The sequence below is a fragment of the Protomyctophum bolini genome (genome assembly GCF_963924005.1).
Source record: "Protomyctophum bolini genome assembly, chromosome: 13".
Lineage (NCBI taxonomy): Eukaryota > Metazoa > Chordata > Actinopteri > Myctophiformes > Myctophidae > Protomyctophum > Protomyctophum bolini.
Window position 1 is genome coordinate 7761780 of NC_137874.1, and position 25928 is coordinate 7787707.

Genomic DNA, 25928 nt, shown 5'->3' on the forward strand with positions numbered 1-25928 from the left:
TTACAGGGCTTGTCGGCAGCATAGCTGCAGGTACTTTGCTGCTGTTGCTAAGCGACTCACTATTCAAACTATTTCAAACCCAGTTTTGCCAGAGAGGCATCCTAACCAGATGCCCCGAACCACCTATACAGTAAGCTGGCTCCTTTCCAAGCGAAGAAGCGAGCGACTCTACTCCGAGTCTCTCTCGCGTGACTGAACTTCTCACCCTCTCTCTAAAGAGAGATGCCAGCCACCCCCGTCAAAGAAAACTCATTCCGGCCACCTGTATTCGCGACCTCATTCTTTCGGTCATGATGCACACTTCGTGAACGTATAGGTGAGAGTGTACAGGAACGAAGAAATGCTCGGTATAGACAGAGAGCCTTGCCTTCTGGCTCAGCTCTCTTTTCGTCACAACAGTGAGCGGTACAGCGACTGCAATATACCGCCCCCTGCTGCTCCGATTCTGTGGCTGATCTCCTTCTCCGTCCTCCCCTCACTCGTGAACAAGACAAGATTCTTTAAACTCCCTCACTTGGGGTAATGGTTCATTCCCTTCCCCGGACTGCCCAATCCATCGATTTCCTGCTGAGAACCATGTGGCCTCAGATTATCGTCTCTGTCGGGTGGAAACCTCATATGTTAAAAAAATAATAATAATTAAAAAATATAGCTCAAAAAACGCATTGCTTCGTGCCGAGTTTTGGTTTCTGCCCCGGCAGCAACGTTGTGTTTTGTTTTGTTTGTAAGTCCATATTTGATGTCAAAAAGTAGGAATAAATAAAAAAATCCCTAAAACTTTAGCACATCCAAAAATGTAAAATATACGACGGACAAAGTACACACATTTCCAATTTCTTTATTGGCACACACCAAAAACGCGGTTCGGCTATGAGCCTTCATCACATTATTCATGACTTGAATTCACTTGATGTTAAAATTCCTACCTTTTGATGCATATTGGAGTTTGGGGTCTAGCGCTGCACTGAAAACCATTGAGCTGATGCACAACCTCGTTTTCTCATCCATATTTGATGTGTTTTTGTGAATTAATGTCCTGCTGCAAAGGTAGCACAGATAACCGATCTACAAGCTCACGTGTCAATTTTTGAAGATACAAAAAAAAAACAGTTATGTGTCTCTGTGGGTTCTATAAATAATATATACACATATTGAACTTTACACTAATTCAAACGCAAGCTTGTAGCGTAAGAGTTTCAAGTATCACACAGCTTTGTTGAATTCTAGTCTAATCTGATTGTTCAATTAACCCATTTTGGGCGGGAACCCCTTTTGGTGTTTTGCATTATGTTACGCTTTAGCTATTGAAAAACAGCAGATCTACGAGCTTGTAGGTCTGCTATTTTTGAAAAATCGAAGAACGACTGACGCAGAAACATGGCTTTTTCAGAAGACTGTCAGGATGTAGAAGACATTTTTAGAATCTGATCTCAGGTCAGAATGAAAACTGTCAGGATGTAGAAGACATTTTTAGAATCTGATCTCAGGTCAAAATGGGTTAAGTGTGATTCTACGCTGTTGTTTATGTACAATTGGAATCTTTCTTTATTCCCTAAAAGAGCATTTGCAATGCTGTCGAGATTACACACATCAACAATTAAGACAATCACAGATATAAGTAGCCTCGGCTATAGTTGTAATCAGGCGTCTGTGTTTACATTGTTAAGGATGCAGACCTAATCATAGACCATAGAATCGTACAATAAAATAAAACTGTTTTTTTAATCAATATTCAGTGCCATAATTGTCAATTAAGCTTGTAATAGATGTATTTTTTTTTAATTAATTTAAACAAGAATGTTTTCCCTCGCATTTCTTAAATGTTCATTTACAACGGCAGCGTGGCAAGAATATTGGAGTTTGAAAAGCAGATAAACAATTGAACAGCAATACAACAACAAAAGTAGATCAATATACAAATTGACATACAGTATTCAGCAGCAAACAGAAAATAAGTACGTTATCCCCATAACCAAATAAGTCTTAAGTCCACTTCAAAACTAGCTTTAGCTTCTCCAAGAGTTGGAAAATGATGTCAAAATGTCGTGAACAATCCAGGGCCAGGGCACTCGAGGTGGATTTGATAAGTAAAAAGGCCTTTATTGCATTTGAGCTGGAGACAGTTAATATACGCCAACAACGTCGGCTTGTGCCTTCCATCAGCTTTGAGGGGTACCAGTTAGCAGCGCTCCTGTAACTTCTGTTCTTTGAGGGGTACCAGTTAGCAGCGCTCCTGTAACTTCTGTTCTTTGAGGGGTACCAGTTAGCAGCGCTCCTGTAACTTCTGTTCTTTGAGGGGTACCAGTTAGCAGCGCTCCTGTAACTTCTGTTCTTTGAGGGGTACCAGTTAGCAGCGCTCCTGTAACTTCCGTTCTTTGAGGGGTACCAGTTAGCAGCGCTCCTGTAACTTCTGTTCTTTGAGGGGTACCAGTTAGCAGCGCTCCTGTAACTTCTGTTCTTTGAGGGGTACCAGTTAGCAGCGCTCCTGTAACTTCTGTTCTTTGAGGGGTACCAGTTAGCAGCGCTCCTGTAACTTCCGTTCTTTGAGGGGTACCAGTTAGCAGCGCTCCTGTAACTTCCGTTCTTTGAGGGGTACCAGTTAGCAGCGCTCCTGTAACTTCCGTTCTTTGAGGGGTACCAGTTAGCAGCGCTCCTGTAACTTCCGTTCTTTGAGGGGTACCAGTTAGCAGCGCTCCTGTAACTTCTGTTTTCTACCTTTGAGGGGTACCAGTTAGCAGCGCTCCTGTAACTTCTGTTCTTTGAGGGGTACCAGTTAGCAGCGCTCCTGTAACTTCTGTTCTCTACCTTTGAGGGGTACCAGTTAGCAGCGCTCCTGTAACTTCCGTTCTTTGAGGGGTACCAGTTAGCAGCGCTCCTGTAACTTCTGTTCTTTGAGGGGTACCAGTTAGCAGCGCTCCTGTAACTTCCGTTCTTTGAGGGGTACCAGTTAGCAGCGCTCCTGTAACTTCTGTTTTCGACCTTTGAGGGGTACCAGTTAGCAGCGCTCCTGTATAACTTCCGTTCTCTACCTTTTTGAGCTTCTGTTTAGGCAGAGCTGTTTTCTCGGTTTATCGACCCGCGGTCCACTCGACTTCAGCCCCCCCTTGTCTCTGTGTCTGTCTGTGTCGCCGGCCCGCAGGGATGTGTCAGCCTCGCAAGATGGGGACGGTGGGAGCGGAGCCGTTCTCCGCCAAGCTACGCTACACCGGAGCGGACGACCCCAAGCACCCCAACCTCATCAAGCTCACGGTCACCATGCCACACATGGACGGTGAGTACCAACCTCATCAAGCTCACGGTCACCATGCCACACATGGACGGTGAGTACACACCCCCAACCTCATCAAGCTCACGGTCACCATGCCACACATGGACGGTGAGTACCAACCTCATCAAGCTCACGGTCACCATGCCACACATGGACGGTGAGTACCAACCTCATCAAGCTCACTGTCACCATGCCACACATGGACGGTGAGTACACACTGGCACCGCCGCGCACGGACGAGGCGATTGCCAAGCTTTACAGGCCACGACCGCCCCAAAAAAAATGAACTTATGCGGGACCGATCCCTATATACCTAACCTGACTCCGCCAGATGGCCGCGGGAGAGCAGCGAGTTCCTCCTCCTGCTCTTCCCAATCTCTGGACTCTCTCGGGGGGCCAGAGGCGATTGCACTTCCGATCAAGTGCTGATCGGAGCGATATGCGGCCGCTATAGAGGCGGGATCAACGGGGACACTGATGACAGCGCAAATGTGCAAAAACTCGAAATGATTAAGGAGATGTCAGATTTTTGTTTCCCCGCTGCTTCTGGTTCCTCGTTTCTGCTTGAGAGAGAGAGAGACCAGATCAAGGTAGGAGGAGGGAACTTTTAATTGTGAACTCAATCTGGTGGAGTCAGGGTTATATAGGGACCCCCCCCCCCATAAGCACCTTGTAGGAGTTGAGGCATTACATTTAGATTCACTCGGTATCACAGATAAATATTGTGAAAATAGCCAAACTACAAGCTCACAACACACCTCGTATCGTGCATCGAACGGTGGCAGAAACGTGTGGTTACTTAACCCATTATGAACGGGAACTCATTTTGGTGTTGGCATCACGTTATGCTTTAGCTATTGAAAGATAGCAGATCTACAAGCTCATAGCGCGCCACCGAGTGGCACGCTACGAGCTTGTAGGTCTGCTATTTTTGAAAAATCGAAGAGCGACTGACATAGAAGACATTTTTAGAATCTGATCTCAGGTCAGAATGGAAAACTGTCAGGATGTAGAAGAATTTTTTTTAGAATCTGATCTCAGGTCAGAATGGGTTAAACTCCCCCCCTGTGGTTTTTAATCAGTTTCTCTCTCTCTCTCTGCCCGACGCGTCCACCATCCCTCCCCCTATACCTGGAAGGGAACCGCACACACACCACGCACCCCTCTCTCACACTCCTTCCCTCTCTCGCCGTCTCCCTCTCCACCGCTCCACTCGTCCAGTTCTCCATCCACGTCTGAGAGCGTCTCATCTGCGATGCTTTTTGGGACAGATTTGGACGGAATAAAGAGAAAGACCGAAGGAGTCCCGCGATCGACGTCGCAAATCAGATCTACAAGCTCGTAGTGCGCCACCGAGTGGCGCGCTACGAGCTTGCAGGTCTGCTACTATTGAAAAATCGAAAGAACGCCTGACATAGAAAAACATGGCTTTTTCAGACATCTATGGAATCTGATCTCAGGTCAAAATGGGTTAAACTTTGGGAAGACTTGCCAGCTGTAGTGGTGTGTGTGGAAACCGTTCATTCGTGGATATCTTCTTTTTTTTTTTTAAGTAAAAAGAAAATCTACGGTGAGCGCAAAGGGGGTAATGAAGGTTGCTGTGGAGAGTGGAGACTAGCGGTTCAAATCCTCTGCAGTTCCTCTGACTCGGCCAGGCGCTTCAGCAAACACTAATTGGCTGCATGTGTTCAACCAAGAGGAGCTGATCTCTTGTCACTTTATACTCTTGACCGTAGCAGGGTTGATCATCGCCATGCTGGCTTTGGGGGGTGGACATTTTTCGTCAGAATTCCATTTTGGAGACAGGACATAAAAGTCCACTTGCCAGAATGTGAACCCGGACATGTTGAGTACACACCAACGTTTTATGTTAGAAACGTCGAGTATGTATGTGGGACCCCAGCAGTATGGGTCCCCAGCAGCACCAAACTGCCAGATGCTAACGTTGCATTATGTTGAGCAACGTTTCATAATTGGCATAATGTGTGACCATATACCATTAACAAGGCAAAATATTCCAAATTCCATCATGCTTTACGTAGCATGTGACGTGTCAAAGTAGGGGGTTTTCATGACGCTGAATCCATTCCAAGCATCAGTTTAGCAAAAAAGAAAACACTCATTGGGCTTAATAGGCCATGCCCACTGCTGACATCATCACATTTGTGATGGTAAATAAACGGTGTATTTATATATAGCACCTTTATCCAAGGCGATTTACATAGATTGTGCTTTAACATTCACCCGTTCACACACCGATGGCAGCTGAAACCATGCAAGGCACCAACCAGCACATCAGGAGCAATTAGGGGTTCAGAGTCTTTGCTCAAGGACACTTCGACACTATAACTCTGGGGGGGAGCCCACAGGGTTCGAACTGGCAACCTTGCGGTTACCATCCGGCCACTCTACCGCTGAGCCACCGCCGCCCGTGCCGTGGTGACAGTATTGGCCGTTTTTAGCCCAATGCGTGTTTTTTTTTTTGTTGCAAAACTAATGCTTGGAATGGATTCAGCATCATGAAAACCCCCTATAGTTTGACACGTCACATGCTACATAAAGCATGACGAAACGTTGAATATTTTGCCTTCTATAGGTTGTTAATGGTGTATGGTCACATGTTGTGCCAATTATGAAAATTGCTCAACATATACAAGTTATAGCACCCGTCAGTTTCTACATGCTGGGGACCCATACTCAACCCTTCTAACATAAAACAGTTTCTACATGTTGGGGGCCCATACTCAACCCTTCTAACATAAAACAGTTTCTACATGTTGGGGGCCCATACTCAACACATCTAACATAAAACAGTTTCTACATGCTTGGGACCCATACTCAACCCTTCTAACATAAAACAGTTTCTACATGCTGGGGACCCATACTCAACACTTCTAACATAAAACAGTTTCTACATGCTGGGGGCCCATACTCAACTCATCTAACATAAAACAGTTTCTAGGTGCTGGGGACCCATACTCAACACTTCTAACATAAAACAGTTTCTACATGCTGGGGACCCATACTCAACACTTCTAACATAAAACAGTTTCTAGGTGCTGGGGACCCATACTCAACACTTCTAACATAAAACAGTTTCTACGTGCTGGGGACCCATACTCAACACTTCTAACATAAAACAGTTTCTACGTGCTGGGGACCCATACTCAACACATCTAACATAAAACAGTTTCTACGTGCTGGGGACCCATACTCAACACTTATAACATAAAACAGTTTCTACATGCTGGGGGCCCATACTCAACACTTCTAACATAAAACAGTTTCTACATGCTGGGGACCCATACTCAACACATCTAACATAAAACAGTTTATACATGCTGGGGGCCAATACTCAACCCTTCTAACATAAAACAGTTTCTAGGTGCTGGGGACCCATACTCAACCCTTCTAACATAAAACCTTGGTGTACTCAACATGTCCGGGTTCACAGTGGGGCTCTATATATATATATATGGGCCGGCAAGTAGACTAACCCATTTTAGGTCGGGAACCCCTTTTGGTGTTAGCATTACGTATTAAAAGAATAGCAGATCTACAAGCTCATAGTTAATAGCTCCTACGAGATTGTAGGTCTGCTATTTTTGAAAAGTCGAAAGAGCGACTGACGTAGAAGACATTTTTTTTTTAATCTGATCTCAGGTCAGAATGGTAAAACTGTCAGGATGTGTAGAAGACATTTTTTTTTAGAATCTGATCTCAGGTCAGAGAAACGAGTGCGTCGAAGTGACGCGCCGCGTGCGTCATACTCTCTCTCTCTCTCTCTCTCTCTCTTACGTTACACAGGCATGCTGCCGGTCATCTCCACGCGGCCGCTCACCAACTTTGACCTGACGCTGAGCCCGGACGGCACGCGCGTGGGCAACCACCGCTGCTCCAACCTGCTGGAGCCCGGCGAGGTGACCACGGGCCACGGCGGCTTCGTCACGACGGGGGACGCGGGACGCCGGGGGGACGCGGCCGCGGCGGCGTACCAGCACAGCGCCGCGCTGCGCGGGAACAGCACGCTGCGCTTCTACGAGAACCTCAACCTGGAGGCCTGCCTCTGGGAGTTCAGCAGCTACTACGACATGTCGGAGCTGCTCAGCGACTGCGGAGGCACCGTGGGCACCGACGGACAGGTGTGTGTGTGTGCGCGTGCGTTGCGTGTGCATGCGTGTGCGTGTGCGTGTGCGTGTGCTTGTGCGTGCGTGCGTACGTGTATCTCAGCGACAGTCTATTTATTCTGTGCTTTCTCGTGGGCATCTTTCCAGCATGTCAACATTACACAACCACGTAAACACGCGAGCGCACACACACACACACACACACACATTGCATACTGTAATTATGGCCACCTGTCGGTCCGTCACCCGGATGATTCCTCCAGTGTTGTTTGTCTCCCCACGCTGGTGGTTTTGAATTTGAATCCTGAAAAGTAACAGTTTTGGACATGTGATGTTTCCACCCGACAGACGATATACAATAATGTCCTACACGATAAAACTAATCTGAGGTCTCTCTGTCTCTCTCTCTCTATCTCTCTGTCTCTCTCTCTGTCTCTCTCTCTCTCTCTCTCTCTCTCTCTCTCTCTCTCTCTCTCTCTCTGAGAACACTTTGTCTCACAGTCTCAAGTGAGTGAATCAGTTCAATCAAATGATTGACATGAATTGATATCTTAATCGCTATACACATAGCCTAATAAAAAAAGGATTAGGTAATATTCACGCTGATTTATACACGGTAAAAGCCCAGGCTATTAATTAACTGATGTTTTACGGCTTTTAGAATGACCGTATAAAAGCCATAAAGCTCACGCTGAGCAGTGATGATATATACATACACGCAACATTTAGCTCTCTGTTAGCTCTCCACTAACCCCCAGACTGTGTGTCTCTGGCTGTGAGAGAGGCTGGCTGTATGATGACATAATGCTGTGTTGACAAGATTTACTGAGCCTATAGACATCTTCACCCCGTGGTTGTCGTAGGTCTGGGAATATAGTGGTCGGGGTCCGTCCAGTCTTTGAGTTGTTGCTGTTGTTGTGTTGTGTTGTGTTTGTGGTCCAGTGTTTGGACTTATGGATCAGGGAGGATTCAGGACACAGAGCTCTGATCCAGCCAGGCCTCTGGCTATTTTCTGTTCCACCTGTCTTTGATCTGCGTTGCCCATCAGACTGTGTGTGTGTGTGTGTGTGTGTGTGTGTTGTCTGTGTGTGTGTTGTCTGTGTGTGTGTGTGTGTGTGTGTGTGCGTGTGTGTTGTGTGTGCATGCGTGCGTGCGTGCGAGCGTTTGGACAGACAGACGGAGGAGGTTAGACAATACAATGGATAAATGAATGTCATTTCTCTGCAACACTGACTGACATGACAGTTATATATACTTATAGATGCCTCCTCCAGCCGAGCACCGTTCCACAGGGTCTGACCTCATTAACCCATTCTGACCTGAGATCAGATTCATACGAGGTTTCCACTGGACACACACTGGTCTGATTAACCCATTCTGACCTGAGATCAGATTCTATAAAAATGTCAGTCGTTCTTCGATTTTTCAAAAATAGCAGACCTACAAGCTCGTAACGCGCCACTCGGTGGCGCGCTATGAGCTTGTAGATCTGCTATTTTTCAATAGCTAAAGCATAACATGATGCCAACACCAAAATGGGTGCCCGGTCTGAATGGGTTAAAACGACTCGCTGTCACTGAACACATCTAAAGCATGCACAGAAATGGAATGCACACGCTCGGTATCACACACACACACACACAGAGACATGAATCATCATAACACACCTCTTTTCTAGATATTCCTGTGCCCGTTGTCCCTGCCTCACCCCTTGTACTGCATTTTTTTTTTTAGCCCAGTTCAGTCAGATAACTGACGAATAATAGAATGAACCAGAGATGTCCCGGTACTGTATGGGTATCGGGGGGGGGGGGGGGGGGGGGGAGGGGATGTGTCGAATCGGCCCTTATTTGTCATATCGGGTCATATTATCGGTATTGGTGAATATGCCGGTCTATAACCACCGATCCGACACGGGGGGGTATAATAAGGGGTCGACACTATATGGCAGGTATATAGCCTAAATAAAAATGTTGGGACGTGTGGAGTTTTGCTTTGGAGTTTCCCCAAACTGCAAGTGCACATTTGAGTGAGGAGTCTGCTATAAACACAACACGAGATATATATATAGCTAGATAGCTATGAACACAACATGAGATCCCGACACTGGTATCGGTGTTCGCCTATTCGGTATCGGTATACCGATATTCGGTATCGGGGTCATCGGATCGGAAGCGGAAAAAGGGACATCCCTAGAATGAACCGATATAGAATGTGAATACAAGTATATAGGTTATAGATGTTATATTCTATCTTGGCTGTTCAGGCTCTGCTCCCTGCTCGGCACAATTAGACAACCATCATTAACCATTAAGAGCAGGGAGATAGATATACAATAACACCCCCCCCCCCCCCCCCCCCATGGGGAACAGAACTAAAAAAGTTTGGGAACCCTTGTTTTAGCCCAAGTTTGTTTCCGCCTCCTCTACCTTTTTATCTAGTGGTAACGTGTGTGTGTGTGTGTGTGTGTGTGTGTGTGTGTGTGTGTGTGTGTGTGTGTGTGTGTGTGTGCGTGCGTGCGTGCGTGCGTGCGTGCGTGCGTGCGTGCGTGCGTGCGTGCGTGCGTGCGTGCGTGCGTGTTATACATAACTTTCGGCCTTCAACTTGACACGTCAGACAAATTGAAAGTGATGGAATCGGTGGGTGATGCGGAAAAACTCCAAATGAATGAATTGTTGCGATGAATTGTTGAACAGTGAATGACATGAAGTAAATACCAGGGATTAGACAGCATTCATCTGCCTTTTCTTTCTTTTTTTTCCCTTTTTGCATACAAATGATTGTCTCCCCACTCAATTGCCTGGCTTTTCTCTTGATAATCTCCTGCCCACAGTGTTTGGTTGGATAATTGACTATGCAAATGGAAAGATGCTTTTCGCTCCAAAACGTCCCAACTAAGATAACACGATTAATCCCTTTTTTTATTTGACAAACTGCACGTGTGGCTTTGGCAAATTTTGTCTGGGCTCGTAGCCATAAGTCACACTTTGGCTCTCTTCTCCCATATCTGAGTGTCAATTGAAGATTGACTATAGTCGTGACTATGGGGGAAGAGAGCCACCTAGTGGACACGACATTGACATGTAGAAAATCTTCTTGCCATATCAAATGATGCATACAGCACCTGAATCAGAACAGCAGCAGCACTTTGTGTTTGAAATGTCCTATTCACCGCGTTAGACTCATTGAAAAACACCCTGCTTCTGTCCCAGTAGTTATTTTAAGACCCAAAAGGGAAATTTGACATCTCAAATAGAATAATAAATAAAAATAGCAGATGTACAAGCTCACACTGTGTCACTTTGTGCCATGTTGTGAGCTTGTACATCTGCTACGTTTTAAACATTTTTTGTTTTTTTGGGGGGGGGGGGGGGGGGGGGTGAGGGGGAGGTTCTATACGCGTTCCACTCCTTTTGTTCTGACGAGGTTGTCTCGGGTCAGGATTATATGACGTTAAAATTAATTTGTGATTATTAAATTCTCTGAAACAGTGTTCAAAAGAGTTGAATGTATTAGTTTGAATGTTTACAGTTACATGTTGGATTGTTCATTGTGCCTGTAACAGTACATGCATACATCCAGTAGTAGGCTTTAGATGTGAAAGGCACCTTAAGTTTATTTATAAATATATACTTTTTGTAAGATGCAAGAGTCATGACAGTACTTCTCAAGGGTTTTAACTTGCCAGAAGAAGCTGGTATTATACTATGACTGTCATCTTTTGTTTTACAATGGATTCAATGGACTTCAACTCATGAATGAATGTGGTGACAGATGCTAAACCTGGTGCAGTCCTACATGACGCTGGATATGTATTATATATAATGTATTACATGAATGTTAACTAGGCATGTAACGATTCACTCAACTCACGATACGATTCGTATCACGATATGAGGTTCTGTTTTTTTAATATAATTTATCTTCCCCCCCCCCTGAGATTTTTTATTTAACTACATTGCAAAATAAGTAGCATTACTTTTGACAGTGCAGAAACATAATTGCCTTCCTTGATGAGCATCAACGACCATCATCACCTGGGCACAGTCACAGACACACACAGCTCCCCTCTACAGTCACAGACACACACACAGCTCCCCTCTACAGTCACAGACACACACACACAGCTCCCCTCTACAGTCACAGACACACACAGCTCCCCTCTACAGTCACAGACACACACAGCTCCCCTCTACAGTCACAGACACACACAGCTCCCCTCTACAGTCACAGACACACACAGCTCCCCTCTACAGTCACAGACACACACAGCTCCCCTCTACAGTCACAGACACACACATCTCCCCTCTACAGTCACAGACACACACAGCTCCCCTCTACAGTCACAGACACACACATCTCCCCTCTACAGTCACAGACACACACAGCTCCCCTCTACAGTCACAGACACACACAGCTCCCCTCTACAGTGCTCTACTACTGAAAGTGACTATCATTTTTTTTTCTCAAAAAGCACTTGAATATGATGGAATATGACTAAAGCTCACATTCCACATCACACACTAGCCCCCCTTAAAAAAAACGTTTTTTTTATTTCAATGAATCGATTCATATCATCGGGATTAATATCGATATACGATAATATATCGTTACATGCCTAATGTTAACTCATCATGAATGAATGTGGTGGTACAGGAGCTGAACCTGGTATAATGTACTAACCCATTTTGGGCGGGAACCCCTTTTTGTGTTAGCATCATTTCATGCTTTAGCTATTGAAAAATAGCAGACCTACAAGCTCGTAGCGCGCCACCGAGTGGCGCGCTACGAGCTTGTAGCCATGTAGGTCTGCTATTTTTGAAAAATCGAAGAACGACTGACACGGAAGCATAGCTTTTTCAGAAAAAACTGTCATTTTCAAACGGACATTTTTAGAATCTGATCTCGGGTCAAAGAATGGGTCAAATGACCGTTAACTCACTCACATGCGTGTGGCTACACACCAGGTGCTGAACCTGGTATATATATATAATGTATTAAATTAATGTAAACTCACTCACATGCGTGTGGCTATACACACTAGGTGCTGAACCTGGTATATATATATATAATGTATTAAATGAATGTAAACTCACTCACATGCGTGTGGCTACACACACACCAGGTGCTGAACCTGGTCCAGTCGTACGTGACGCTGCGCGTGCCCCTCCACGTGTCCTACGTGTTCCACAGTCCCGTGGGGACGGGCGGCTGGCAGCACTTTGACCTGCAGTCGGAGCTGAGGCTCACCTTCGTCTACGACACGGCCATCCTGTGGGCCGACGGCATCGGGAGCCCCCCTCAGGCCGAGCTGCAGGGTGAGTAGAGAGAGAGAGACAGCCGAAGGTATTAAATACGGCCAGACCTTTTGTTTGGCTTTGTGTATTGTTAGTTTATTTACCGTGTCTGCTGCTGCACCTGGGTATTGTAGTTTATTTACCGTGTCTGCTGCTGCACCTGGGTATTGTAGTTTATTTACCGTGTCTGCTGCTGCACCTGCGGGCAACTTCAAAAAAGCCTGCAAACCAGACGGAAATGGTAATTCGTATTTAATATGTTTCCCGGTTGTTCCAACAACAACGACGGAAATACAATTAAATCGTTATTTTGCTATTATTTGTGTGACAATCAATCGTCATACTGGTACTCTATGTTCCATTAAGCCCCCCCCAAAAAAGTTAAGATACAGTTCAAGTCATACAACCCCATTGTTGTCCCAGAGTGGCAGCATTGTCTTTTTCATCAGCATAATCCATCATTGAGCCGGACGGACGAGGATCCTATATTCAGTCCCCGGAACGGCGTCACAAAAAGTCAGAGGAAAACAAAACAGACGCTTCTTCTTCTTTGAACCTCCGTCCCTGAGCATGTTTACATTCTGAACAAATCAATCACTGTCACTTTGTGAAATTGTTTTTGGGGGATTTTCTTTTTTTTTTTGGCGTATAGGCTATGTTGACAATGAGGAAGAAAAATACAATTATGCCAACAAATGTCCTTTTGAGATGACGAAGATTTCTTTGGCAGCAAAGCTAGCCCTACAATTTGCTCTCAATAAAAACAGAAAAGAAGACAAATTGATGTTTTGTGTGTGCTTGTGTGTGTGTGTCTGTGTGTGTGTGTGTGTGTGTGTGTGTGTGTGTGTGCGTGTCTGTGTGTGTGTGTGCGTGCGTAGGTGCCCTGTACCCGACGAGCATGCGAATCAACGATCAGGGACGTCTGGTGGTGAATTTCCGCACCAAGGCGCGGTTCAGAGGCCTGTTTGTGGAGTCTCACTCCGCAGGACGAATCAAGCGGGCAGGTATAAGAGACTACAGAAGGACACAGCCATTCATCTTCGCAAAACACTTTTCTCTCCGCTCTTCAATAGTACGCTTTCAAATCCTTAACTCTTGACACTGTACAGATGCGACCAAATCAGGTCGCCTTTGGTTGCATTTGTAGTTGTCAGAGTTTGAATTGACGCTGAGGGTTTTACTGTGTACACTGTAGAGGAACGATTGTTAAACTTTATTTATTTATTTATTTTCAATCACACCGACAGTTGTTTTCCAAATGCTTCAACTGTCAAATGAATTATATTTTTTAACAGTGTGGAGGCGATCACCATCTGTGCGATGGTCGGTCTATGTTAGGGTGTTCATCTGGATATAATGTCATCTTTTTTTTTCTCCACATATTATTTGCCATTGTGTAAAACACATAGGAATTTGTTTTGACATTGCGTGTGTGTATTCCTTTTTTCACATATAACCAAAAATAACAACAACACAAATACAACACCGTGCAGGAATTTCTGACATATTGAACTTTATTTTTAGACTGGAAGTTAAGGGTGCAGATGGTCAAAATGAAACAAAAACTAGCCCAAATGTGGAGTCACAAATCATAGATGAGTCATGCGCCATAAGTCTGGATGACATCATAGGTGACTGATGTCACAGGCGAGGCCTCACATTAAGTCCCAGATCCACATTCAAATAGTGTGTAAACGAAAGGCTGTGTCTGAGACTGTCAATTGCACAACAAATACGTATTGGTATTTTGGTATTTAAATTGCAATCTTTAGTCATGTTTAATCAGAGCCACTGGATTCATTTGATGTTAGGATGGGGGGGGGGGGGGGGTGTTTGAATAGCCTCTTTTGCATCTTCAGTAATAAATAACATGAGCGTTGTTGAGTTGACGTTTGCATTATTTTGCTTCAGCACTCCCAAAACAATAAGGCATGTATATGCAGAGTGAGTTGCTTTGTGTTTGGTAAAGGACTTCCACCCGATATGGACTGCTCGTTTTTTTGTAAATGTCGTGCAAAAGTTTTCCTTTTCATGCAGCATTTAGATAATTTGCATACTAATTTGAACTGCAACCGTAGTAGAGCTAACCGTGCCTAATTGGTGCAACAGATGTTAGTGTCAGACTGAAACCATTACAAAGCCACTGTTCTTATTTTGATTCCCAGTATCTTCCACAAAGTGGTCGCTATGGTCTCCCTGGGGTCGACAGAAAACTATCAAATAACGACAAACAATATTTCATATCTCACTGACTATATAGATCAGACAATAACCCCGTGACTATAACATTATGACGGTATATAAATTCCAAGTTTTAAGAAGGTTCTCATCATAATAAAGGAAAAAGTTGTCCAAAAAAAGCCGATCTACAGGTATAGCTCTTCACCAAAGGGACTTATACTGCCGATTACTATACAGACGGGCGTGGTCGAATGAAGTCCGGCCATCAGTCGGTTGAAAGACGTGAAAAGAATTGTTGCTGAATGCACCTGAGAGCCGACACCGACAGACAAAAAAATAGCCTAGAACTTGCGACCCAACGTAACAGTGTACTGCATGTACCCACCGCCCATTCAACAGCAGATTGAATGACCGCTTTCCTACACTTGCCCTTGGTGGAGAAGACAGCTACCATACGAGCTCACAACATGTCACATTGTTGTGGGTTTTTTTTTACCCAGGGTAGTAGCTCATTTTCACATAGAAACACACAGACAGACACACATATTAAAACCTGGGAGCTGACCGGTACAACCACAGTCTGATACTGTCGGCCACTAAACAGCTCCAACTGGAGCAGTTGGGGGTTCAGAGCCTTGCTCGAGGGCACTTCAGCGGTGTTGGGGTGAGTGATGATGACCAATCACTTCCCGGCCCAGACTTTTCCCCGCCCGCCCAGGGAATCGAACCGGCAACCTTTCGCCAACGAGGGCGCTTCTTCTCTCTAACCCTTAGGGCGGCCACCGCTGCCACCGCTGCCACCGCGGCCCCAAATTGTGATCTGTGTATCTGCTATTTGGTTTGGTGTGGAGTCTCTCTGATGTCCTTCTCTCTCCTGTGCCCCCCCCCCAGCTCCCACGCTGTCGTCTATGGTCATGTGTGCGGACCACCCTGGTCTGACGTTCAACCTGAGCCTGGTGAGGAGCGAGCCCACCTACAACCAGCCCGTGCAGCAGTGGACCTTCGTCTCTGACTTTGCTGTGAGTATACATATACGAACATCATGTCAGATTAAATTCATTGGATTGTAAAATGTATCTGAATCACAGCTATTTTGAATGAGTGGTTCTCAAACATTTTAATGTCAAGGATCGCCCATAGCTCTGTAGAATGTACAAATGGCAAACAAACGGGAACCTTATGGGGGTCCATAAAGTTTGTTCCTTCCTTCATTCCAGGACGGGAACCCCCTCTTGGGAACCCTTTTTGGTGTTTATGATCATGTTATACTTTAGTTGTTGACAAATAGCAGATCTACAAGCTCGTGGCGCGCCACCGAGTGCCGCGCTACGAGCTATAGTAGGTCGGCTATTTTAGAAAAATCTAAAAAATGTGGCGCAAATCTTTGAATATATATTCTTTCAGAGCGAACGTTTTTAACTCACATCTTTGCTTCTGCATGGGCGGCTGGCTCCCTGGAACACCATATTTTCAGATGGGGGTCGGCGGGCCAATTACATAATAATCTGTGGGGATCCCGGCTTGACATGAAATTGTGTGAACACCACTGACAATAGAAACATAGTTTTTTTTTTCCCGAAAACTGTCATGTTTTTAGATTAGAAGATACATTTTTCGTAGAATCTGGTCTCAGGTCTAAATGGGTCCAATTCTGCCCTCTACTGTCCAGGTCAGGGACTACTCTGGCACCTACACGGTGAAGCTGATCCCCTGCACCACCGCTCAGAGCATGCAGTACGCCCTCCCTCCTGTGTGTAACCCCAGGGAACCCGTCACCTTCGACCTGGACATCAGGTTCCAGCAGGTATATAATTAACGACGGAGAAATATGCACACGGCCAAAATGTACAAATGGCTAAAATTCAATTGTGAGAATAAGGAGAACAGGATACAAATAAAAACTCTGTCTCTGTCTCTCTCTCTCTCTCTCTCTCTCTCTCTCTCTCCAGGTGAGTGACCCAGTAGCGGTGGAGTTCAGCCTCAACACCCAGATGATCCTGCTGTCAAAGAGAGACCTGTGGTTGTCCGACGGCTCCATGGGCTTCGGTCAGGAGAGTGACGTGGCCTTCTCTGAAGGTACTGTAGGTGTCCTGCTGTACACCGCCGGCCAGGGAAACTAACCCATTCTGACCTGAGATCAGATTCTAACGCACCGAAGAATGGTGGATCTTTAATGCGTTTTGACCTGAGATCAGATTTGAAAAAAATGTCTTAAATCCCGATAGTTTAAAAAAAAATAGCAGACCTACAAGCTCGTAGCTTGTAGATCTGCTATTTTTCAATAGCTAAAGCATAACATGATGCTAACACCAAAAGTGGTTTCCGCCCAAAATGGGCTAAATATTCTTCTCCAGTTTTATCCCCCATGACGTACTGTATCTGTGTGGCGAAAGATGTACATATTCACGACACCGTTAATATGACAAAAGGTGCTATGAAGCAGTGGTTCCCAAACTTTTCCATGTCAAGGAAGGACCCCCAAATGCCAGGGACCCCCCATGAGAGAAGAGCTTTACGGCTCTTAGCAGTGATTATACCAACCCGTTTCATTTCAAGGACGCCCCCAGTTTAACATGCATTAGGCTACTGACCCCCCCCCCCCCCCCCCCCCCCCCCCCCCATTTAATGGCATTTCTATCTCTGGGACCCCCAATTTATATTGTAAAAATCAATGTTAATTTAACTCTGAGAGTGTACAAATGGAACCATTTGTACACTCTCAGAGTATAGCCGGCCGGGGATACCCCAGTCAATTTAGCATACGGTAATCATTACTGTCGGGCAGAAACCTCAATATCTCCATATTTCAACTTTTTCGTAAATGAACGGCCCTTCTAGCCTCACAATAGAATCCAAAGATGCACTTTGAGCTTGTAGATCTGCTACTTTTGATATAAGTTTGAATTGGTGAAAAGTATAACAGTTCTGGACATAACGAGGTTTCCACCCCGAACAGAGACACTATAGAGTGGTTAAGTACACTTTTACTGTATGGGCGTACTGTACTGTATAGTTCAAGATTGAAACTCAACACCCAGCATTTATGAGCATAATATTCTAGGGCGCTTTTCATTAGCACCGTCAGACACAAGCCTTCCTCTTTTTTTTCTATTCATACTGGTGATTCATAACTTACATGGAGTTTAACCCATTTAGACCTGAGGACAATTCTAAAAAAAAATAGTTTTCTGAAAACCCCATGTTTCGTCGTTCTCAAACTATTCCATGTCAAGGACCCCAAAAATTATATGTATTTCTATCTGAAAATATGTTGTTCCAGGGACCCCCCCCCCCGCGCAGAAGCAAAGATTTGAGTTAAAAACGTTCGCTCTGTGAGAATATACAGTTAGTATATTAAAAGATTTTCGCCACATTTTCAAGATCTTTCACAAAAATATAGCAGACCTTACAAGCTCGTAGCGCGGCACTCGGTGCCGCGCTACGAGCTTGTAGGTCTGCTATATTTCTCAACAGCTAAAGTTACACATAACGCTTACAACACCATTTAGGGGTTCCCCGTACTGGATAGGTCAAAGAACAATATCCATCTTCTTCTCTAATGTTGTCGTTTTCCTGTCTTTCTCCAGGGGACACGATCTACGGCCGTGTCATGGTGGACCCGGTGCAGAACCTGGGCGATGCCTTCTTCTGTAACATCGAGAAGGTGTACCTGTGCACGGGCGCCGACGGCTACGTGCCCAAATACAACCCCACCAGGTTTGAGTTTGGCTGCCTGGCCGACTCCCCGTCTCTGCTCTACAGGTTCAAGGTCATAGTAAGTATATAAACCCCTTTGTTGTTCTTGTGTAATGCTGTGTGTGTGTGTGTGTGTGTACATTTTCTGATTGATTGAATAGACTGGGTGTTGCGCGTGCGTAAAGTGAAAAACGGCAGATCGAGTGGCAAAGTGAGTGGAAAAGTGAATTTAATGTCGTTTAATGTCGTTTAATGCAGTCAAATAGGACTTTGCTGTTTGGATGTATATGGGCTGTCAAGGCCAGAACGTAGTTTTAAATTGTGCCACTCAGTCAGTAGGCATTCCCGCATAACTTCTGCGGTATGATGATGATGTCACGTGCATACACAGACAATATGCCATGTCCAACCGTAGTCCCCAAACAGAAAACAGGCAACAAACAACAATAAAAGGGAAAGGCCAAATAATGATATTATAAAATACAAAACAAAGTACAAGAAACTCAAGAAAGCGAAGCCGATTCATAAAATGGTCACATGTTTGATTGTCCATGATCCATCCCTTTAGTTGGACCCTCTAAAGAAGAAAAGCATAGACACTCTCTTGTAGTGGGTAGATTTTTCCAAGTTGCGCTTCCTTGAACTGGAAAGGCATTTTGCACAGAGGTTGTGCTGCGTCTAGTCTAATCCCCTCTGGTGATGGACGGCCCTTGTACTGACGCCCGTGTCCTGACCTGAGATCAGATTCTAAAAAATGTCTTCTACATCCTGACAGTTTTCACTCTGACCTGAGATCAGGTTCTAAAAATGTCTTCTAGCATCCTGACAGTTTTCATTCTGACCTGAGATCAGATTCTAAAAAATGTCGTCTACTATCCTGACAGTTTTCACTCTGACCTGAGATCAGGTTCTAAAAAATGTCTTCTACATCCTGACAGTTTTCATTCTGACCTGAGATCAGATTCAAAAAAATGTCTTCTACATCCTGACAGTTTTCATTCTGACCTGAGATCAGATTCTAAAAAAATGTCTTCTACATCCTGACAGTTTTCATTCTGACCTGAGATCAGGTTCTAAAAATGTCTTCTAGCATCCTGACAGTTTTCATTCTGACCTGAGATCAGATTCTAAAAAATGTCTTCTACATCCTGACAGTTTTCATTCTGACCTGAGATCAGATTCTAAAAAATGTCTTCGATGTCAGTCGCTCTTCGATTTTTCAAAAGTAGCAGACCTACAAGCTCGTAGCGTGCTATGAGCTTGTAGATCTGCTATTTTCCCCCCTGTCAGGTGAAATTAAGCAGCTTGGACTCCTCATGCATAGAAGGAAGCATGAGGTCAGTCTGCTGAGTGGAAAAAAAAACGGGCTGCAAAACCGTGGGATACATTTTTTAATAAGAATATAAAACAAAATAAAGCACTTACATTTTTTTTTTTTTTTTAATGAAATGTGCTGCTATACAAATAAATGTGTCGTGCCTTATCACGTTATCACACTCACTAAGTAAACCCCCCCCCCCCCCCCCCCCCCCCCCACCAGGACAAGGCCCAGCCAGAGACCCAGGCCCGCCGGTTTGGGGACGTGGGCTTTAATGCAGTGTTGGCGGTGGACGACCCTTCAGCCTTGTCCCTGGTCAGACAGCCTGGGGCAGACGGCTTCAGCCTGGACTCCACTGCCATGTTCCAGGTACGGACTATGGAGTAGTTGTAGTAGATAGACCCACTGGTTCCCAGACAGGTTTTTTGGGGTCAAAAATGTATATTGGGTCTTTGTGACTTTGGTCACTTGCACAGTCGGTTTTCACGAAACGCGTTTTTTCTGGTAGAGGGCCATGCCAAACGGTGACTCTGCGAAGCCCAAGACGATTGGCCAAATGGTGGCGCTATAGCGCTCAATTGAAAATGCAAACTTTGAACGTGCATAGCTCATGAACCGCTTGACCGTTGGCAATGACACTTTGCACAAAAACGTCCACACATGAACTTTGGACCTATACGGACAATAAAATCGTAGTAGGCCTACAATGAGCCAATGAAAATTGTTGTTTTGTGAAAAATCTTCTTCTGCCTCTAATACATACATGCAGCGTCATATGCTTATGTCACTTTACAGTATAGTAGCGGGTCATGCCAAATAGCACTGAAAGCAGAATAGCAATTTTTTGAAAATGAAACCTTTGAACAGGCTTAAAGATGGAGTGCCAATTTGTGTATTTTTCCAGTTTTTCATGTGTCTATGAGGTGACAGTACTTCAATAGACACCCTGGAGTCGTTTTGTATGTGCAATAGTGTAATAACTTTGTATTTAGGGTTTTTTCTTGGAGGCTGAACCTTTGACAGTCAAACGGGCCAATGATATAAACACTGATAGTGTGACGTATTACTATTGCACGCACACACGCACCTCCCCCTCTATATAGATTTTTGAAATACGACAAACTCTGTGGGCGGAGCTGCCTGCCACATACACGCGTGTGAACTGAACGCGCAGCCAGTTTGCTGCTGTGCCTAACTGTGTGGCAGATTTTAAAACTGTCATTTCACACATTACCAGTTGTTCACAGCAGAGCAGACTGTTTTTTTCGTTAGATTGGAAGCAAGTAAATGTTCACGTCGGGTCCTCAGGATTAATCAAGGAAACCACAACAAACCAGCCTTATAGCCTACCTGCTCTGCTGTATAGTTGCTCTTGCTGTTCTCAAGGAGTAGTTTGTTTCTTTTATAATCACAGTGGTCGGGCTTTGATACAGAGTGTAGTGTCACAGTGTGCATTCTTGTTGGCTGTTGTCAATAGATCACCGAAGTCTGAGGGCGTCAGTCCCCAGGTTCATGTATTTGTTTAGTTGCATTGAAATCCCCATTGAGGCGATTTTAGATCGCCTCATATAACAACTGTGTTTGAAAAATAAACATGTCACCCCGGCCGCTTCACTCATATGGATATGAAGAATCAACTGACTGAGAGAAAACGCTAATGTTACTGCTGCTGAATTAGTTAGATTTTCGCTAGAAGCAGACTGTATCATATATGAGTGACTGACTGTTGCAAACGATACAGAGACACGTACCTCCCTAACAATAACGCCGAGACAGCTTGTTTATTTTTGGACCACAACGCTTATAGTAAACGATGTTAAGATCACCCCATGTTATTCTCCATAGAGAAATTACTTCCGCGAACCAGGGGAATCGTCGGGATGAGCGAGTTACGTCAGGACTTCGGTGCTCTATATGTAGGTCCTAATACTTATACAAGGCTGTAAAGTCAAGAATTAGAAGTATCTGTTGTGTCGCGCTGTTGCCATGTCTGGCTATTACAAGCGACTTGGGCTTGTTTTCATATAAGAACTTTCAGGGGAGATGTGGTTGACTTGACCAATGGTTCATGTGAAGGACCCTCAGATTAATATGTTGTTAAAAGGATTGGTGTTGTTGAAACGTTCTCATAAATTCCGTGGACCTGGCCGCTTGTTTCTGTAAATCTGGCGACTTTTGCTGAAACTCAATGCAGTCAGAAGGGACATTCATGTTGTAAATTGAGTTTGATCAGAGTAATAGAAGAGTGGAGAGTCTTCTGTCCAGAGCATCATGTGTCTAGGGCAGTGCAAGTGTTTTGTGTCAATAAAGGACAGTTTCAATGCCAGGGTGCTTAGCTGGAGGAAATCAATAGCCTACAATTGAAAACAAAATTAAATGTTTTTTTTCCCCCAGTAATTCCCACGAGGAAATCAAATTAAAATCAAAGAAATCCCATGAATTAGAAAACAGACAGAGAGAGAGAGAGACGGACAGACGGATCAATATCCTCTCGTGATCTTAAAAAACCCTAAACACGTGTCCATACTATATACGTTTGCTTCCCACAGGTGGCTGCCGGCCGAGAGTGGTACATGCACACCATCTACACGGTGCGCTCCAAGGAGAACGCCAACAGGGGCATCGGCAAGCGCAGCCTGGAGTACCGCCACTCCGTGGCCGCCGCGGGCGCCGCCAGACCCCGCCACCGCTCCGCCCGGGCGGCAGCGAAAGTGCCGGCGGCGGCCGAGGACATCGGCGTGGACAACGACCGCGGCACCAACATCATGCACGTGGCCCTGGACCGCAGCAGGCGGTCGACGGCCGACGAGCTGCCCACGGACGGCCTGGAGCCTCGGCGGCTGCAGAGCGGCGCCTCGGGGGGCGCCGCCGGCGAGGACGGCCTGGCCGTGACCGTGGTGGGGGGGCTGGTGGGCGTGCTGCTGACCGCACTGGTGGTCCTGGGCCTGGCGGCCGCGCTGAGGTCCAGACTCCTCCTCCTCGCGGCGGCGGCGAGGGGCAATGGCAAAGGCTGCACGGGGAAGAGCGGGGGCGGCGGCGGGGGGTGCGGCGTCACGAGGGGGGCGGCCATCAGCGGGTCGATCAGCACGGAACCCATGCTGGTGGTGAGGATGCAGGACTGCCACGACAGCTCGGAGGTCTGACCCATCTGCGGATGGATGGATGGATGGATGGACAGGATGGACAAAAAAGGGGAATCGATGGTACCTGGGGCTTTTTTAAAAAAAAGTATTTTTGTTTTCTTGTATTGTTTTGTTTATATACACAGTAAAATCCTCATTGTATGTTCACACACACACACACACACACACACACACGAAAAGTTGGGTTGCAGTGAGGATTTTAACTGTGTACTGTTAGATAGGGAGGGGTTGATTGATCGAATACTTTATACAATAATGCTAAAAGGATAACACAAAAACGCCCCCAGGGCTTGTTTCCATTGTGGCCGTGTGCGAAACACGGCGTCAATGTTCTCAACTGAAAACACCGACGATCGAAGTATAGATCAGCCATTCACAGGGGGGACAGTAACACTGCGCCCTTAAATGCCATTTTGGTTTCTTTACTTTAAACATTCCATTTGGGTGCTGCGCTGGTATAGCATGATCCTTCTGTCCTCTCTTCTTGTGTGTAGTTTTGTCACGCGTTGTTGCGGCTTTATGGCAGCGATCCCCAACATGTGGGCCAGGGTCCCGCTGGTGGTGCCGTAAGGATGTTGCTAGTGGGCCCCCAGATAATTGTCCAAAAACTCTAGGATTTTAATGATAATATATAACATTAATGATATTAAATAAAATCATTGTATTTTTTTTCCTTCAGAACATGAAGAAAAATTACCAGTTCCATTCGTCCATGTACAATTGGTTTTCAAGTGGGCCCTTATATCCAGATGCGGTTGCGGGATCGCTGCGTTACGGTGGTTAAAGTGCCTCAAGCAGCTGTCGCCCTCTAGTGGCGAAACGAAAGCTACACAACGACCATGAAGGGTGGTCCGCTTTTACTCCGTGCTAAGCTACACAACGACCATGAAGGGTGGTCCGCTTTTACTCGGCGCTAAGCTGTCGCCAAAGTGTTGCTCAACACGTGCGTTCGTTGACATCAAGTCGAGTCACACGACCCTCGATCCCTACAAGTGAATTGGTCCTGAACGTCAGACTTCTACATACGCGTCGTCAACGTCTCAAAACACATTATTCACTGTGGCTTGCGATATCCTGATTTTGTTTATGATGACCAATGTCTTTGTAAGACATCCCACGGCAAAAATATATATATTTCACATTTTTCAATACAAACCCATATGTTTTGGACATTCTTATTTGAGAGGGGAGGGGGGGGGGGGGTAACTCATTTTTTTCCTTTTCTTTTTTACTTTTGTATATTTTGAAGCTTGTGAAATATATCAATATTTGCAGTATTTGGGGCAGGTTTATTTTACTTCCGCTGCTGCTGGTTTTTGGGTTCGGACAGTATTTTATGTAGATTCTTTCGTAAAACAATAGTACACTTTTCTGTGACCACCACACGTCTTACCTCTTTATGTTCCTCACTGACTTTGCATCGTGTCATTGTGCTACTTATTCCAGTGGTTCTCAAAAAGAAAAGAAAAAAAGTATTGTCTCTGTCGGGTGGAAACCTCATATATCCAAAACTGTTACTTTTCAGGATTCAAATTCAAAAGCAACAGATCCACAACAAGCTCAAAATGCTTTGCTTCGCTTCATGTCAACGCATTGAGATCCTGTAGATCTGCTACTTTTGATGCTTTAGTGCAAATATATGATCAAGTGATTGATTTACAGAAAGAAAAAGAAACACACAAAAAGTTGAGAGGATTCTGCCCGACAGCAACGATATTTGTCTGGGGGTCCTTGAAATTCAAGAGCGTTTGAGAGAATCACTGATTTATTCAAATATCACAGATGTCAGAGGCATCACTACTAGATCATGTGTGAAGGAGCCCACCTCCTTGATTGATGTGTGTGTTGTTGTGAACCATCTTTAAAACGGCTTACTTTAAAACTGCAATCTGTATAACTTCCTATACCCGGAATCCGAACCCTTAGTAAATGGTGCATTTATATAGCGCCTTTATCCAAGGCGCTTTACATAGATTGTGCATTACATTCACCCATTCACACACCGATGGCAGCGGAAACCATGCAAGGCACCAACCAGCACATCAGTGGTGCAATTAGGGGTTCAGTGTCTTGCTCAAGGACACTTCGACACTAACTCTGGCAACCATCCAGCCACTCTACCCCTGAGCCCCTGTCCCCTGCAGTGCACAAACTAAAGATATTTCTGCTGCTGAGCTAATTCAGAAAGCCAGTACAGGGCAGAGGATAAATAGTTTTGAGCTACGTGCAATATCTCTTTTTAACCAGTAGGTGTCCTGCCTGGCCATGGGATCTAAAAGTATTAATAGATGAGCAGTTATAGTCAGACCAACTAAACCACAGTTGTTTTAGTTATCTTCTATACACGCTGCCTTAAAGATTGGTCAAAACATTTTATTCACTAAACAAACACAGCCGATGGATTGCAGCTTTAACAAAAAGTCTCAACAGAACCACTTTACACTTGTGTGTTAAGACTACTAATTGTGGCACTGTGAACATGCCCTATATTATATCCACATTATGTTATTATTCTTTCTTTGTTATGTTTTTGTAAGCTGTATGTATGACTACTATGAATGTGACAGTCCAGCATTATCTATCACAAGCACGCAAACAAAATGGGTGACCGTAACTTTACAGTTATATGTGATGTTAACCCTGGATTTGGAGGGGGAAAAAAGACAATGATAAGCTGTGGAGACGTCTTGTCGTTAAAACCTCCGTCACTATTGTGTCACATCTGGTATTATGTTAAGTGCTCAGACGGGTGCAGGGCTGCGATTCCGCGAACGCTTTCGAATTGGTCCAACAAAAGGTTTGGGAACCGCTGCCTGTGCATATATATCGTTCCTGTTGCAACACGCTGCCGCTGTTGTCAAACAACACCATGCTGAGATCTGTGTTCCTAATTATATG

The 25928-nt window shown here is 45.1% G+C and overlaps 2 protein-coding genes across 2 annotated transcripts in view; one reads left to right on the forward strand and one right to left on the reverse strand.

Moving 5' to 3' along the window:
* Window positions 1-23030, forward strand: part of LOC308327501 (FRAS1-related extracellular matrix protein 2-like) — a gene marked incomplete at its 3' end in the record, with an annotated part of 149269 nt that extends 126239 nt beyond the window's left edge. The window contains exons 17-26 of the mRNA XM_080781023.1: window positions 3140-3271; window positions 7076-7410; window positions 12521-12713; window positions 13571-13696; window positions 15765-15892; window positions 16543-16677; window positions 16823-16949; window positions 18461-18648; window positions 20110-20256; window positions 22437-23030. Coding sequence (XP_080637149.1) covers window positions 3140-3271; window positions 7076-7410; window positions 12521-12713; window positions 13571-13696; window positions 15765-15892; window positions 16543-16677; window positions 16823-16949; window positions 18461-18648; window positions 20110-20256; window positions 22437-23030 — 2105 coding nt within the window. The remainder of the gene's footprint in view (window positions 1-3139; window positions 3272-7075; window positions 7411-12520; window positions 12714-13570; window positions 13697-15764; window positions 15893-16542; window positions 16678-16822; window positions 16950-18460; window positions 18649-20109; window positions 20257-22436) is intronic.
* Window positions 1-25928, reverse strand: part of LOC308327279 (uncharacterized protein) — a 551554-nt gene that overhangs the window by 168755 nt on the left and 356871 nt on the right. The window lies entirely within an intron of this gene.